Source organism: Toxorhynchites rutilus, chromosome 1, assembly GCF_029784135.1.
Source record: "Toxorhynchites rutilus septentrionalis strain SRP chromosome 1, ASM2978413v1, whole genome shotgun sequence".
Taxonomy (NCBI): domain Eukaryota; kingdom Metazoa; phylum Arthropoda; class Insecta; order Diptera; family Culicidae; genus Toxorhynchites; species Toxorhynchites rutilus.
In genome coordinates this window covers 127,713,523-127,727,517 of record NC_073744.1, presented here as the reverse complement: position 1 = coordinate 127,727,517, position 13,995 = coordinate 127,713,523, and the positions used below count along the sequence as shown (strand labels likewise).

The 13,995-nt window shown below is 40.7% G+C and overlaps 1 protein-coding gene across 2 annotated transcripts in view; it reads right to left on the bottom strand.

Moving 5' to 3' along the window:
- Positions 1-2,852: 2,852 nt before the first annotated feature.
- The window catches only part of LOC129761744 (ribonuclease P protein subunit p40-like), a 29,099-nt gene continuing 17,956 nt past the window's right edge, over positions 2,853-13,995 (bottom strand). Inside the window, exons 2-4 of one of the 2 annotated variants that reach the window (XM_055759493.1) lie at positions 13,567-13,708; positions 13,338-13,502; positions 2,853-3,537 (exon numbers count right to left, since the gene is read on the bottom strand). In XM_055759493.1, the coding sequence (XP_055615468.1) occupies positions 2,855-3,537; positions 13,338-13,502; positions 13,567-13,708 (990 nt within the window). In that variant the 3' untranslated portion in view covers positions 2,853-2,854. Of the gene's footprint in view, positions 3,538-3,623; positions 5,346-13,337; positions 13,503-13,566; positions 13,709-13,995 lie in introns of those variants that run through there. The other variant, XM_055759492.1, reaches the window with a different exon arrangement.

Genomic DNA, 13,995 nt, shown 5'->3' with positions numbered 1-13,995 from the left:
ATCGCACTATTATAATCACTTGCTGTTCTCTAGAGGCATAGTACATTGAAATCAGTTATCAACTAATATCAAAATTGTTCATCTAAACATAATTTCAAGCGAGATTTACTTTTTCAACTAAACAGTGTTAACTAACTCGTTGTAATTTGAGAAATGGATAAATAGTTTTCAAATATTCTTCAATGTAGACCGAATTGTAGCACTAAAAGAGGTAAATATCTCAAGTTACATGATTAAATTCATACAACAGAATGAAATAGTTTAATTAATGATGAAGAATTGAATGAATAATTAAAATTTCGAAAAATCCTTCCAAGGGCATATTCTTGAGTTTGAGTTTGGCTTGGGTAGATTGTATACTTCTTAGTTGCTCTCCTTGATTGACCTGAACCAGCTAAATTGTACAAAGAACACACTGGACCTTCCAAGTACATATTCTTGAATGACTGAACTTCAGAAACATAAAGATGTGTCGATTAGTTGCGAAAGCGGCCAACTCCACAATTTTGAGGAATTTGTTTTTTCGGTTTTTTAGACCTTAGATACATTTTACCACTTATTGGTAGTGAGAAACAGCACCAATATCGATCAATTCCCTATAAAACACGCGTCTGAAAATCATGATGTGCCGCCAAACAGGTAGCATGATGCAACAGAAAATCATCTCTCCTGTCTTCCGTTTTTATTTTTGGAGTTGGCCGGTTTTGCAACTAGGCGACACAAATGTCGATTTTGCCGAATTTCTAGACTAGGATACCCTCTTAATACATCAAGGACCGCATGTTTTGGGGCAAACTTGAACGCTTCATTTGTTCGGATTCCTCGAATGAGATCGTTTCCTTCGGTGTGGATGAGACGAAGGCAAGTCATCGGTGGGTCTTGTTAGATTCTTGGCAAACCAAGGGTTTAACCATCAAGTGTAGAAAACATGGATTATTTCGTGATCCATCCGTAACAGACGGAACCCGAAACACGAGAAAACTCGTGAGCGATCCGCAATGTGTTAATACTTGTTGACTGTACGACTGGATGGATGTAAAAACCTTCAGATGTAGTCAGTTGGACCGAATCAAGGGAAATTTTGAAAATGTTTTCAAAAATGTTCTGATATTAGGTTGGGAAAAAAGAAATGCATTATTTTCATGAATACTTCAAGATTTCATTTGGCATAGTTAGATTGATCCGAATTTGGTTAAATTTTCATTTTTGTGTCTGAAACCATGTTGCCTTTTTGAAGGCAGGTGTACGTACCACTCTTATAAAAATCATCGTCTCTATTAAAAAGTGGATTATATATGTGATATAACCGCAAGGTGGACGTAGGATTACCGCTGGCTTAATAATCATTTGCTTGAAGTTGCATCTGAATCAATTCTCAATGAATGAATGAATGGTTATTTTGAGAATTTGCTGAAAGTTCTTCTTGTAAGTGTGTGAAGAAGGGCTGTAGAAGATTTGTGTACCCTGTTCGGACGGAACGAAGGTTATAGCCGTCAGTGATAGTCATTGATCAAAAGAATCGTATGTGAGAATTCAGGAGTTTTGCGCATTTTTTTCGCAGAATGTTCGACGTTTTCATGTCCACGTTATGACCGATAAGATATTGCTTCTAATGTATGGTCAGGAAAGCATAATTAAGTACGCAGAAGTTACAACGCCGAAAATCTATCTTAGAACGCCGTAGAGTTCTAAACCTGATTCGTACCTATTAATGCAAATGTCTGATGAGCAGTTCATTGCGGAACAAAATTGATCTTCTTCTTCTTGAATGGCTTTAGCGTTTCCTGTGGAACTTTTGCCGTCTCAACTTATGCATTACCTAGCGTCATTTACTAATACATAGTTGAGATTTCTTAAGCCAAATAACACGCCTTGAATGTATTCCGATGGTCAAGCTCTAGAATTCGCGTGACCACAGTGCATGTCGGAAGAAATTTCTTTGATGAAAAATCCCCCGGCCACAACGGGATCGAACCCGAACACCCAGCATGATAATGTGAGACGCTAACCACTCGGCCACGGGTGCACAACACAAAATTGATAGTGAACCTCAACAAAGTCTACCGCGCCTGGCGTGTCTACAAATGTTAAGTCTAGTGCCCTTTCGTTGGCACTTCTCAAGTTCACCCATAGCAGACCATTCGCATACGTCGTTGGCGCAGCCATTTAAATCTTACATTAAGTGATAAAGAGCGTGTGGAACTCATACCGTATGCGTGATAGTGTTTGCACCATCGTACAAATAAGGTTCCCCTTTCACCTGTATAATGCTTTGGTTTTCTTAGCGCGCAAGCTGAAGCCGAGTACGGTAGTTTCACAGCTGCCCCACGTCGAAGTGGCAGCGTATTCATGATTTGTCCCACGCGCAGATGTCACAAAAAGGCATTTCAATCGCCGTGCGAGTGTCCCGGTAGACCGTGAAAAGGGTTTTAGATCGAAAAAAGAAAGGACAACTATCCGCGAGATAGCCACAGCTCGTCCGAGATCAGCTCGGATTCCGAGGGCAATCACTGCCATCAAAAAGAGGATTCGGACGAACCCAGTGCGTTCAATGAGGAACATGGCAAAGGAACGCGAGATCAGCGACTTTACGGTACGGTACGGTATCGTAAAAGAAGATTGCGGGCGGTAAATTTAACTTCTTGGAGAACCCAATACTTTATTGGATAACGATGTCTGTGACTGCGAACATCACACTATCTGAATAGAGGGTACAATCAGTTTCTTTTAGTTCTATCAAGTGATCATACAAAAGAAAAACATTGAATTTTGTTCTAGTGGCTATGATGACGAACTCGGATCGACTCACTGCATACATTAGATAAATGGAAAAGTAGAAAAAAATGGTTTATGATTATTTTGGTATTTTATTGTTTCCCATCAATTGATACCAGAGATATTCCCCCTTTGGATTCACAATAATCGTACAAGAATTGTCTCCATCAGTATGAAAGTAGTTTTCTCGCATTCCAAAGCTGATCGGGCAATTGGGAAATCCATGTACATACATTCCAATCCATGGAACATGAGGCTCAGTCTTGAGTGCGTTGAGAACAGATGTGTATATCGCCTCAACCTGACCAGCTGTGAAGAAGCCCTTCCAATGCATCACTTTAGCGTTGCCAATCTCCACCCGACTGCCGCTGAAATCGTACGAGTTGAGATACTCTTCTCCCTCTGTGTCACAGGATAGCGCTAGCATTCCCATGTACTCCACCAGTTCGCTTCCGGTGCAATATTCCGTGTCCGATTGTTCATCGAGGCTGAACGTTGGTACTTTTAGACTGTACTCCGTGTGCGTTTTAACCTTCGTGGGGACCAGCTCTACCAGCGGACTGTTTTGTTCACCTAGCTTCAAATCGGCAAAATATTTCGCCACCGAAGATGGGCAAATTTTCGATGTACCATCGTTGGCACTCGGTGGAGTCCATGTGATTGCCAGATCGAAACGGCCGAGTGTTTCGCGGATCAAACATTCCCTAACCCGAGCGTATTGCCGCGTTTCCGGTTGGAGGGTTTTCAGATCGATGCTGATCACTGCAAGATATGAATAGAGACTACATTATTTTAGACGTTTTACGGAGAAGAAGAGTAACCTGACAGGTTTGGATTCAATGAAGTGGAGTAGGTTATTGTAAAAAAGATATATTTTAATAGCTCTTATTTATTTAAAAACAACACAACAAGTAATTAGAATTTCAATAATAAATTACGCTAGTCGCAAATATTTACAATGCAATATATACAAATATGTGATCTATTCTTGTGCATATTTTCTGAGTGGTGTCGTGCGAACCGCAAGGTTCCTCTCCTTGATCATCTGACGAAGCTGCACAATTTCATACTCCTTCACTTTTTTCCAGCATTCTATTTCATTCAATATCATCAAATTGGGACAACTCTCTACCAGTCTGTATGCCGTCTCGATTGTCAACTCCTCCGAGTTGATTATTCTAATATCCTCTAGATATTGGAGGGGATTCCTCAGAAAAATCCTATCAAACACTTCATCACTCGTGTACGTGAGGGTTCCAAGTTGGATAAATTTGATTTTCAACGCAGTCGCTAGTATGAACTCCAGATGGTTCGAAGGACTCTCTGCAACGAAGGACAACCTTTCGAGATTCATAAAAGGCGGTATGGCGTATCGCCGCGTGTACAAAGAGGTAGACGGAATCATCACACAATTGTAAAGGGCCAGCGTCTTCAAATCCGGGCAATATTGACTTATGTAGATCAGTGCATTCATGTCAATTTGCTCCACATGTTCGAGGTGAAGATGCGTTAGATTACAACCTTTAACTTGCAGAACATCTCGAACTTGATCGGCGAAGAAATCACACGATAACAGGTACAATTCCGATAGGCTGTTCAAACCTATCAATGTCATCAGATCCATCAGAAGCATATTGTGAAAGATCGAAACATGCTGCATGTCAGGACAAAGTTCAGCGAGAAGCTGGATGTGATGAGTTGTTGCGAAGCGGGATTCGAATTTGCGGAGCTTCAGTGCGCTTATCTGTGGATAGTTCTGCTCGATGAATTCGAGACACCTTCCGAGGTCGTCATACCGACCTATATCAACGAGATTCTTCGCTTTAACCAACAGATTTATTATTCCAGATATAGTGACTTGCGTGCGTAGAAGTAGAACCACTTGGAGCTTCTTAAGTTTAGTCAGAATATCGATGCTGTCGTTCGTTACGTATTTGGAGTTCGAAAAATCAACATATTCCAAATTTGGGCAACTCTTCACCAGTGCCCGCAGTATCGTATCTGTGCAATCGTAGTTCAACGTTAGCGCAGTCAAATTCCGCATTGTGCCAATTCCTTGTAAAACCGTGTCCTCCATGTTATGAGTCTTCCAACCGCCACTCATTGATCCCAAGTTCAAAGATCTCAAACCTTTCAGTTCGTTCATCCTCGCATAGAATACATGTCGCATCATCTTCGGCAGATCGTCGATTTTCAGCACCCTCAACTTCCGCGATAGAAGCACCTCGGACATAGCGATCGCAACATTGACCTGGCAGATAAACTTTGCCATCGAGGCTCGGATATCGAGGGCCTGTTTAACCCGTTCGATCAAATCCGTAATCTGCTGGACCAACTCCTTACCCAACTCATCGTACAAGTGAGTTGGTATGCAGTGATCGAACTCATCGCGCAGTTCGAACACGACCGCTTTCAGCAGTTTCTGTGCCTCGTTATTACCCGACTTCGACAGGACGAGCATGGTTGGCATCAACAGTTCGGCAATATGACACAGCCATACGGTTGTTTGCTTCAGGGCCAGTCTCTCCAGTTGCTCTGGTTGACGCAGCTTGGGCATGGTTGTGGTTGTGCTACGGTACAAAGAGTACATACAGGTTACGGCAGCTCATAACGATAATTTTGAAGAAGAGTAGTTCTAGGAAGAGTTCAGAGACAAGGGGTTCGTGTGGTACAAAAAATAACATCTGATAGACCAACGCTCCAGCTGTCGTAGTTACATTGTTCAATATGACCCTTACATTGATCAACAACTCACAACCCAATTTCATTTACAAGGAATCGGGTGCGTTGCAGATTGAGGATAGCGAACGTCAGCGAACGAATATACTGAATAAGCGCCCCAGAAAAACATCCAAACCGCTAGTTAGGCTAATAAATTGCGTAGTGGCCACAAAAATTCCCCTTGACAACCGCTAGATTAGGGAATTTTCATCACTCTTAGCTTGATAGCCAGAAACCTGGGTGCGTCTCGTCTCCAAGGGAGCGGCTGTAGAATGACATGCGATGTCTTGCCAGCTACACTCAAAACGGTAGCCCAGTCGAGAGGCTTGCCATCGCTAACCTTGCGAAGTAACATGGTGAAATAATATCACTACGAATAATCAAGAAAGTAATACGGATTGGAACAATTAAGGAACTAGGATCGCCGTTTAGAAATTCGACATTTGCATCCGGAAATCGCTGATTTTCTCGGGTGGCGACAGGGACATATTGGATTAGCTTGAACCTCGGTATCATTGCGCTGCAGTAGTTATACCGAAACGGGAAGAAAATTCGGAGTACAGCTTCATCTGCGTGTACTACCCGCAAGAAGGAACACTTGATGTCGAAGAATTGCGCTCTGGCCGAAGCTGGAGGATGTCTACGACAACTGTTCGAGTAGAGATATCAAGATCGTCATCGAGAACATGAACGGAAGATGGAAGGTAAGATATGTCAAAGTGATGATCGGACAGGCAGTAGAGATGGGCAAATCAGCTCATCATGGTGAGCGGCTCAGAGCCGTCCAGCTCATACAAGTGAGCTGCTCATTCGGAACAGCTCTTCAGCTCAATTGAATTTTGCGGCTGTCCACACAATTGCATAACTACCATGGGACATTTTAAAGTGTTCATTTTCTTAATAGACGGAAATCAAAAAAATAAACGAATTTAATTTGTATTTGTACACAAACTAAATTTCATATGTATTCTAATAATATAATATACAACAAATATTGAATGCTGAAATCCAACATAGAAGATGCTTAGGATATGCTGAACTTAAACAACAGAAGAACCAGCAGTAGCCAAATAAAATGCCTTCAGAAATATTGGCTGAGACAACGTTTTTTGATAAAACTAGCGAGATATTTTTTTTTGCATCCAAGGATATAAAAATAAATCCATTAATAGGCGCAACGAGAAGCAATTCTTCGCCATGACAAAGGTAACAAAAGGACCATTATCAATCATCAGCATTTATGGCGGGTAGTTTTCTGAATTGTTTTGATTCAGCACGTGGAAATAAAGTTATGCGTTTGAACAGTCATGTTTAAATAACAATATAATATAGTAATTCCATTTACAAGCATATAATAATTTTTATTATTTTGTTTGGCGATGTAAGAAAAATTTAATGGAACGATTGAATATCTTCAAAACAAAAACCTTCTTGCTCTCTGGCATCTCTGCTAAAGCTAAAGAACGGACACACTAAAGAGGGACACACGAAAACAAACTGACGTCATATCATAAAGCGCGGGAGACGAAAAATTCATCCGCGTCACAAAATTCACACTCTCTGCTGCTTTTGCGCTCCACAGCTATGCAGCTCATCAGCTCAACAGCTCAGCAGCTCATCAGCTCAACAGCTCAACAGCTCAACAGCTCAGCAGCTCATCAGCTCAGCAGCTCAGCAGCTCATCAGCTCAACAGCTCAGCAGCTCATCAGCTCAACAGCTCATCAGCGAACGTCATTTGGACACGGCTCTCCAGCTCCGTAATGAGCTGATGAGCTGCGTTGTTTTGATTGCGAGCCGATCCGAATCCGCTCACTATGATGAAGCGATTCGAATGAACAGCTCATGAGCGGATGGCACATCTCTAACAGGCAGTCTCCCCACCGATACGAACAATTCGATTTGACAATGGCTATCGATGCGTTGCGGCTCCCCGCGAACTGAAGTACCTTCTTTCCCCGCGAGAATATCCAGGCCACATAGAGATCACCTGACCAACAAACAATAAACAAAATTGAACATGTTCTCGTCGACGAGTGGTTTATCCTCAGACTTGGATCATTACTTGGTAACGATTTGCATGCGCTCAAAGCTGTCGACTGTGTTTTGGATGCTAACGAGCCGAGCTCCAAACTCTGGACTATGCGTAGGGGTTCAGAACGCTGCTACCGACAACAAGAAAGTTAGATGAGGAGCAGGCACCGTTCGTAGGAAACGACTACATGTGTTCTATGCTAACAACCATTATGAGACGGAAGACGCACCAGCAACGACTGTGATGAAATAGAAATGGGAAGGCGGTCGTTGGGAACCTGATTACGCTGAGTTATTCCTATATCTAGGATAATGAGACACACCGGAAGAGCGAATAGAAGAAGTCATCTGTCGTCTATCGACAAGCTGTGATGCAGCTGCAGTCAGGAGACTGTGAAGCCGTCGGTCTACGCGTTCAATTGGAAATGAGTTTTTGCTTCTTCCAGCAGTTCTCCGTCAACATGAATCAACAGTCATTCGGACCGTCTTGTCACTAACTGTTCCAACGAAGCTCCATCTCATTCCACCTTCACCGTCAAATGGCAAATTGAGGTGACTCCCCCCAGATTGAATTCGTTTTTCTCTCTCATGTATCATGTATGTATGTATCAACGTAAATACATCACATCGCCTGTGTAACACACACAGTCTCTAATACAAACAAGCTAATTTTTTACAACTGTTTATTATCATTTTTTGCTTTTCTTCTTTGCCTATCGCTACATGAAAAAGCGGGGAATAATATATCTGGTATTTTATTTCTAGTTGTGGTGTATTGAAGTCAGGTTGAATGAAGAGGCAGATTCGTATTCATACGTTACGTCAATTACAACAACAATTTTCTAGAATAGTTCATCAGTCATCCTCGCTCTTAACGCTCGTTAATTCATTCCTAGTCAGTTCAATTCATGTTGACGGCGAATGCTGAAGTACTCCTAGTCGAAGCGAAGCGACTGAGAGGCGAGTCGATTTTCATATTTCGCGTTCGAAAATGTTGGACTCTGCTTTTAAGATCCAACTTAATTTTATAGTGTGATGTTATATTCTCACTTATTTGTACAACAGCACAAATGACTATGTGGATAGCTTGGTCGTGTAAAACAGCTTTACATTCCAGCCGGCCATGATTCGATTCGTACATACTTGACATCGTTTTTTGGATACGATTCCAAGCTGACGTTCAGTCTGAGAAAAAAGGGGATCAAACACAACATTCCGCCTGATGTCTGCACTCATCGAGGCTCTTAGGGATTTATCCAGTTTATCGCAGTGTACTGCGACGGTTCATCAACACAGTTTATAAGCGACCTGACCGTCATCATTCGAAACAACTTTCGCTTCATCATCGGAGGAGACTTGATCGCTCGCGGTTAATCTTGACAAAACCATTGTCAAAACTATCACGGACGCCTGCTTCACGAACATGCTCAGAACGGGCTATACGCAGTGCAGTTCTCGGATAAGCCGACCTTCAGCTCACCGTCGGAAAATCCATCCACATTGCATTTTTTTCCAGACCGGAGAAAACAACGATCTTAGCTGCAACTCCAATCATTATCAGCCGTAACTAGCTGAAATCGGCGTCAACGTGGTTCATGCCAGCTGCCTGCCGGGGGAGAGCTTGTGCAAACATAGAAGTGGTTTTGGGCTCTGTGGTTGATGACTTTCCGATCAATCATTCAATTTTCGCGAATTCGGCATTGTTTCCGGGTTAACAGTGGCGTCAAAGTGCGACACATAGCAAGTCGGATGGAATAAAGGAATTTTCCAGCAGTGTAAGCTGTGGATTGGAAATCATCAGGTGAGAACTGAAAGTGAATTCGAATCGAAAGTAAGAAGTAGCTGCCACCACCACAACAGATTTGATTTCCAAGATTTTCTGTTGCCGTTCTGCGAAAAAGGCTGAAAATCGTCACCCATCACTTTCCTGCAATCGGATCCAGCACACAGTGGTGGTACAAGTTGGGCGTTCCAGGGCCACCGAACCTTTCTTTAAAGAGTTATTTCAATACAATTCAATGCAACAGTTCGATGCATTCTGAAATAAAATCCGAAATAGTATTAATAAAACGCAAATTATTTGTCGGAAGGGAAGAATAAATTTTCCAACAACGAGAGCTGTGTTCTTCGGTTGTAAACACAATCGATTTCGGATACACGGGTACACGACTTCATGAGTACAGAATGAACCTAATAAATTTGAATAAATTTAATAAATATGATTGTTTCTCCGGAGGGTGTAAATCAACTCTTCCGTCCCGGGTGTGAAAGCTTCACTCGACGGCACTGGAGTGTACCGAAAGTGAAGTGCAGAGGACAGAAATGGCGGTACCTATACCTAGGCCTAGTTTAGATAGCTTACCACGAATGAAACACGAATGAATCGTTCAAAGTTTAATGAAGCGCTCCAGAATCATTTATTGCTGTTTTTGCATCCACAACAATGTGATAATTAGGTAATTTGGCATCAATGCATAAATTCCGGAAGGTCATGGCATGGTTTAATGAATAGGGACTTCAGATTCTGGACTGGTCTGCTTGTTTACCAAATCAAAACCCTGTCAAGAACTTATGTGGAATAGTCGATGTAGCTCAAAAGCAGTATGAAAGATTTGCTTAAACGAGCCGTATCCTCTGCATAGATACACGAGATACACACTATAACATGGCGCAGCTTGGTCGAAACCACCCCGAATGGGCTATTTAAACTGATTGAGTACTAAAGATGACCTACGAATTAAAAACTTATTGTAATTCATGTGAAATTAACGTCAATTTTGCAAAGAAGTGAGAGTTTTTCCATCTAATTCTATAGTTATGAAATACAGGAATTTTAGTTTTTTAAATGTTTTGCGCTTGAACACAACACTAATGTCTTATGGCGGGTTTACATTAGGGAGATCTATAGCTATAGATGGACTTATTCACCCGAAAATAGATGTAAACGGGTGAGAAAATATACGATACACTTCTTCGAGGTATATATGTATAGAATGTATAGAATAAATTCAGGCATATGTAAACGCTGATGAATTTCTCACTGGTGAGAAATCACTTAAGTTGGATGCAGTTCTACTTCAGGTGAATAAATTCACCGAAAATATGAATATATTCATTATAGAAATTCGCGCAAGTGTAAACGGTTGATGCGATTTCTATAAATCTCATCATATTTCTTCACACGAATATATCACTAGTCTAAACCCACCCTTATACATGAAAATAGTTATTGTATTCTACACTATGTACTTCAATTTCAACCGACTTCTTACATGAAAGCGAAAAACTATGTATCTGCTCAAGAAGTAGTTTCAAGGATGACGAGAAATGGATGGATGAAATTGACGAGAAATTTGAAAGCTAAGTTCAACCAAACCATGTATAAACATCATACAATTCAGAGGATTAGAAGAAAACTTTTTATCATTTATTTTGTTGCATTGATACGACTTCAACAACCCATAAATAAGAAAAATAAATTCAAAATTAAAATAAACCTTCATTTTCATTTTGTCCCTTAATTTTTCGATACAGATTTTTTTGCTAAGAATACAGATATACAGATTTTTTCAGGAAATTTTACAGAATCAAATGTGGCAACCCTGACGAGTATAGAAGGGTTAAATTCCGAGTTTGTTTCGGTCTTTGGGGCAAATAACACCCCTCTGTGCCTTGCAGATGGGTACACAAACCAACCATTAGACGCCTTCTGCATTGGAAGAGTTGGAGTCTCATTTGTATTAGCGAATTCGTTTTTAAAACTGAGTCAGTGCCAAACTGACTCTGTAATAAAAAAACGTTTTCAGTTTCACGAATGCGTTGGTTTGTTGGTGTACGTTATATAGTCTGATTTGTTTATATTTACGACGGCAAATGTACAGTGTCGACGTCTGGTGGTGATATTAGTGCTTGGGAGGTAAATTGTTCTCCATCAGATCAGAAGGGCCAAGTGCAGTGTAAACATATAAAAGTTTGAATGAAAATTTGTACTTCATATTGTTCGATTACCTAACACATGTAGTTCTGACACTCACTTAACCATTTGTCGATGCATTTCCTGTTTGTTCCACAAATAATTACTATTATAATATAAAATCATCATTAGACACAGTTTTCGTTCAATATGTTTCTGCGATATCGGAAAAATCCTCTTATTTAATCACATAAAATAAATATTCGATACGTTAAAGTAAATTTTCATTCATAATTTTGATTTTGAAATTTATTCCACCTGAATATCCATCATTATTTTCACCTCCCAATGAAAGCGCACGTAGCTTAATGCCGTCTACTCGAATATACTCTTCAAAATCAGAATCCGAATTGGATTACGCTTCCAATAATACAAAAGCAAAAGCAGCAGGTTTGCAGCAGCAGGTTTCCATTTTCATAGTCTTTATTTTTAAATTTTCCAAAATAATATTCGGAACTTGACAGTTCAGTATAGTTGTATTGGTGAACCCGAGTGCCAACCCGTGAAACATCTCAGTGCGAAACTAACAGTTTTCGGGGCGAACTAGTGCGACACTGAGTGCGAAACTGAGTGAATAAAAAAACGTTTTGACAGCAGTTAGTGCGGCACTGGGGATGAAACTGAACAAAAACGAATTCGCTATATGTTTCAAAGCACCGCATCCGTGATGGTTTGGGGAGGTAATCGCAGCCGCGATCTACCACTTGTTTTCATTGAGAAAGACGTTAACATAAACATTTTTTTTTATAAATGGATATTTTGCAGAATATTACAGGGCAGAGCGTCTTCCCATACGGCGAATCTGATTTCGAACTGGTGTCGGGAAAATTTACGGACATTTTGGCCAAATATGAATGGCCTCCCGATCTAAGCCAAGCCCCTTGGATTACTTCGTATGGTCATACATGCTGTCGAAGGGAAACGAGCAAAAGCTGTCTACTTTCAAGTCGTTTAAGGCCGTGGTCCTCCGAATTTGGGTCTAAATGTCGATGGAAGTCGTGCGTGCCGCCTGTGACAGTTTCGAAAAACGTTTGAAGTTCCTCAAACAGATTGAAGGCGAGGTTATTCCGAAACATATGCTGTATATCATCCTTTCATTCAAAACAATAACCAATAAAATCTGAATATTTTATATAAAATAATCGAAATTTGAATTTGTATGAGGAAATATTAGACACGGTGTACATGTAATGTTTCCAATGAAGACACTCTGTTTTGGATCTCATGTTTAATTATTTTCTTGTGGTTCCTTCTTGATAGATAACATAAAAAATTACGATTAATTATGGTTTTTATCAGTATTATGCATTAGTAAACAATAGCAAATATACTGGCACCAAAACTCTTCGCTTTGGTGGGCATTTTAGGAAAAAACGCATTGTTTATTAAGTTGTAACAGTTTGTGGTGTGGATAACTATCGATAACTATTCATGCAATGTTTTATAGACTGTTTTCAGACCGGTCTCGACAACGATACGGAAAACCGAAGGAAACTTACATAAAGTTAGCTTTGTGAGAAATGTAGTTCTGAATACATCATATCAACTTCAAAAAACATCAATGAAAAATTTGAATGGGGCGAAAGCAGGCATTTCCAAGTTATTCTAAAAACATTCAAAGATGTCAGAAACAGCTATCTAAACTGTAGATTATATAAGTACAGCCAAACAAATCGGATGGCGCTTCCTACCGAAAAGTGTACATCCATCACATATTATTATGTTGAGCAGAAAATAAAACAATGAAGTTTTTTATCTTCTCCCATTCCCATCCAAATTCTTCTTCGAACTAATACTCTTCTCCATCATCCAAATGCACCATTTCATCACACTTACCGTATTTACTGTTTCGCTTTCGACCAAACTCAGACACCCGTCCCTCGAGACCAAGCGTTTGGTATGTTTCCTTGTTCAGGTGTAATACCAATATCCCACCTGGGGTGATCGCCACACAATCGTCTGTGTCTAGCTTGGTGCGGAAAGATACTGCGCAGAATGTCCCTGTTGGCAACACAAAATGATTAATAGAATCGAATCAAGGAATACAGTGGTTGAAAACAGGAACCTCTCTTCACGAATGCCTCGATGAAGGATCGTGCGACGAATGCCTGCAGCGATATGTTGCGTAGCAAGTAGTGATCGCTGTCGGCAAGAGCCGTCTCCAGTTCGACCGGGATGCTTTTCACGTCCGGCAGCACGACGGTGACCTGTGAAGTAATTTTTCTCAAATTACATCAGAATCTCTCACACAGCATGAATGGGAACGATGGTGCGGAAAAGTATCTCATAGCGCGAGCGCACCGAGATATCTTCTCCGTCGGCCCTTGCTCAATAAGTGTGGGAGATGAGAGATGAATTTATTTACAAAGTTTTCGCTCTACGGGAAACTTAATTAAAATTAGACGCCGAATGAGATGAGCAAAACGGATTTCACGAATTAGCAGAAGATATTGTAGTTTTCTTCGATTGATCTGTTCTGTTTTCATCTACAGTT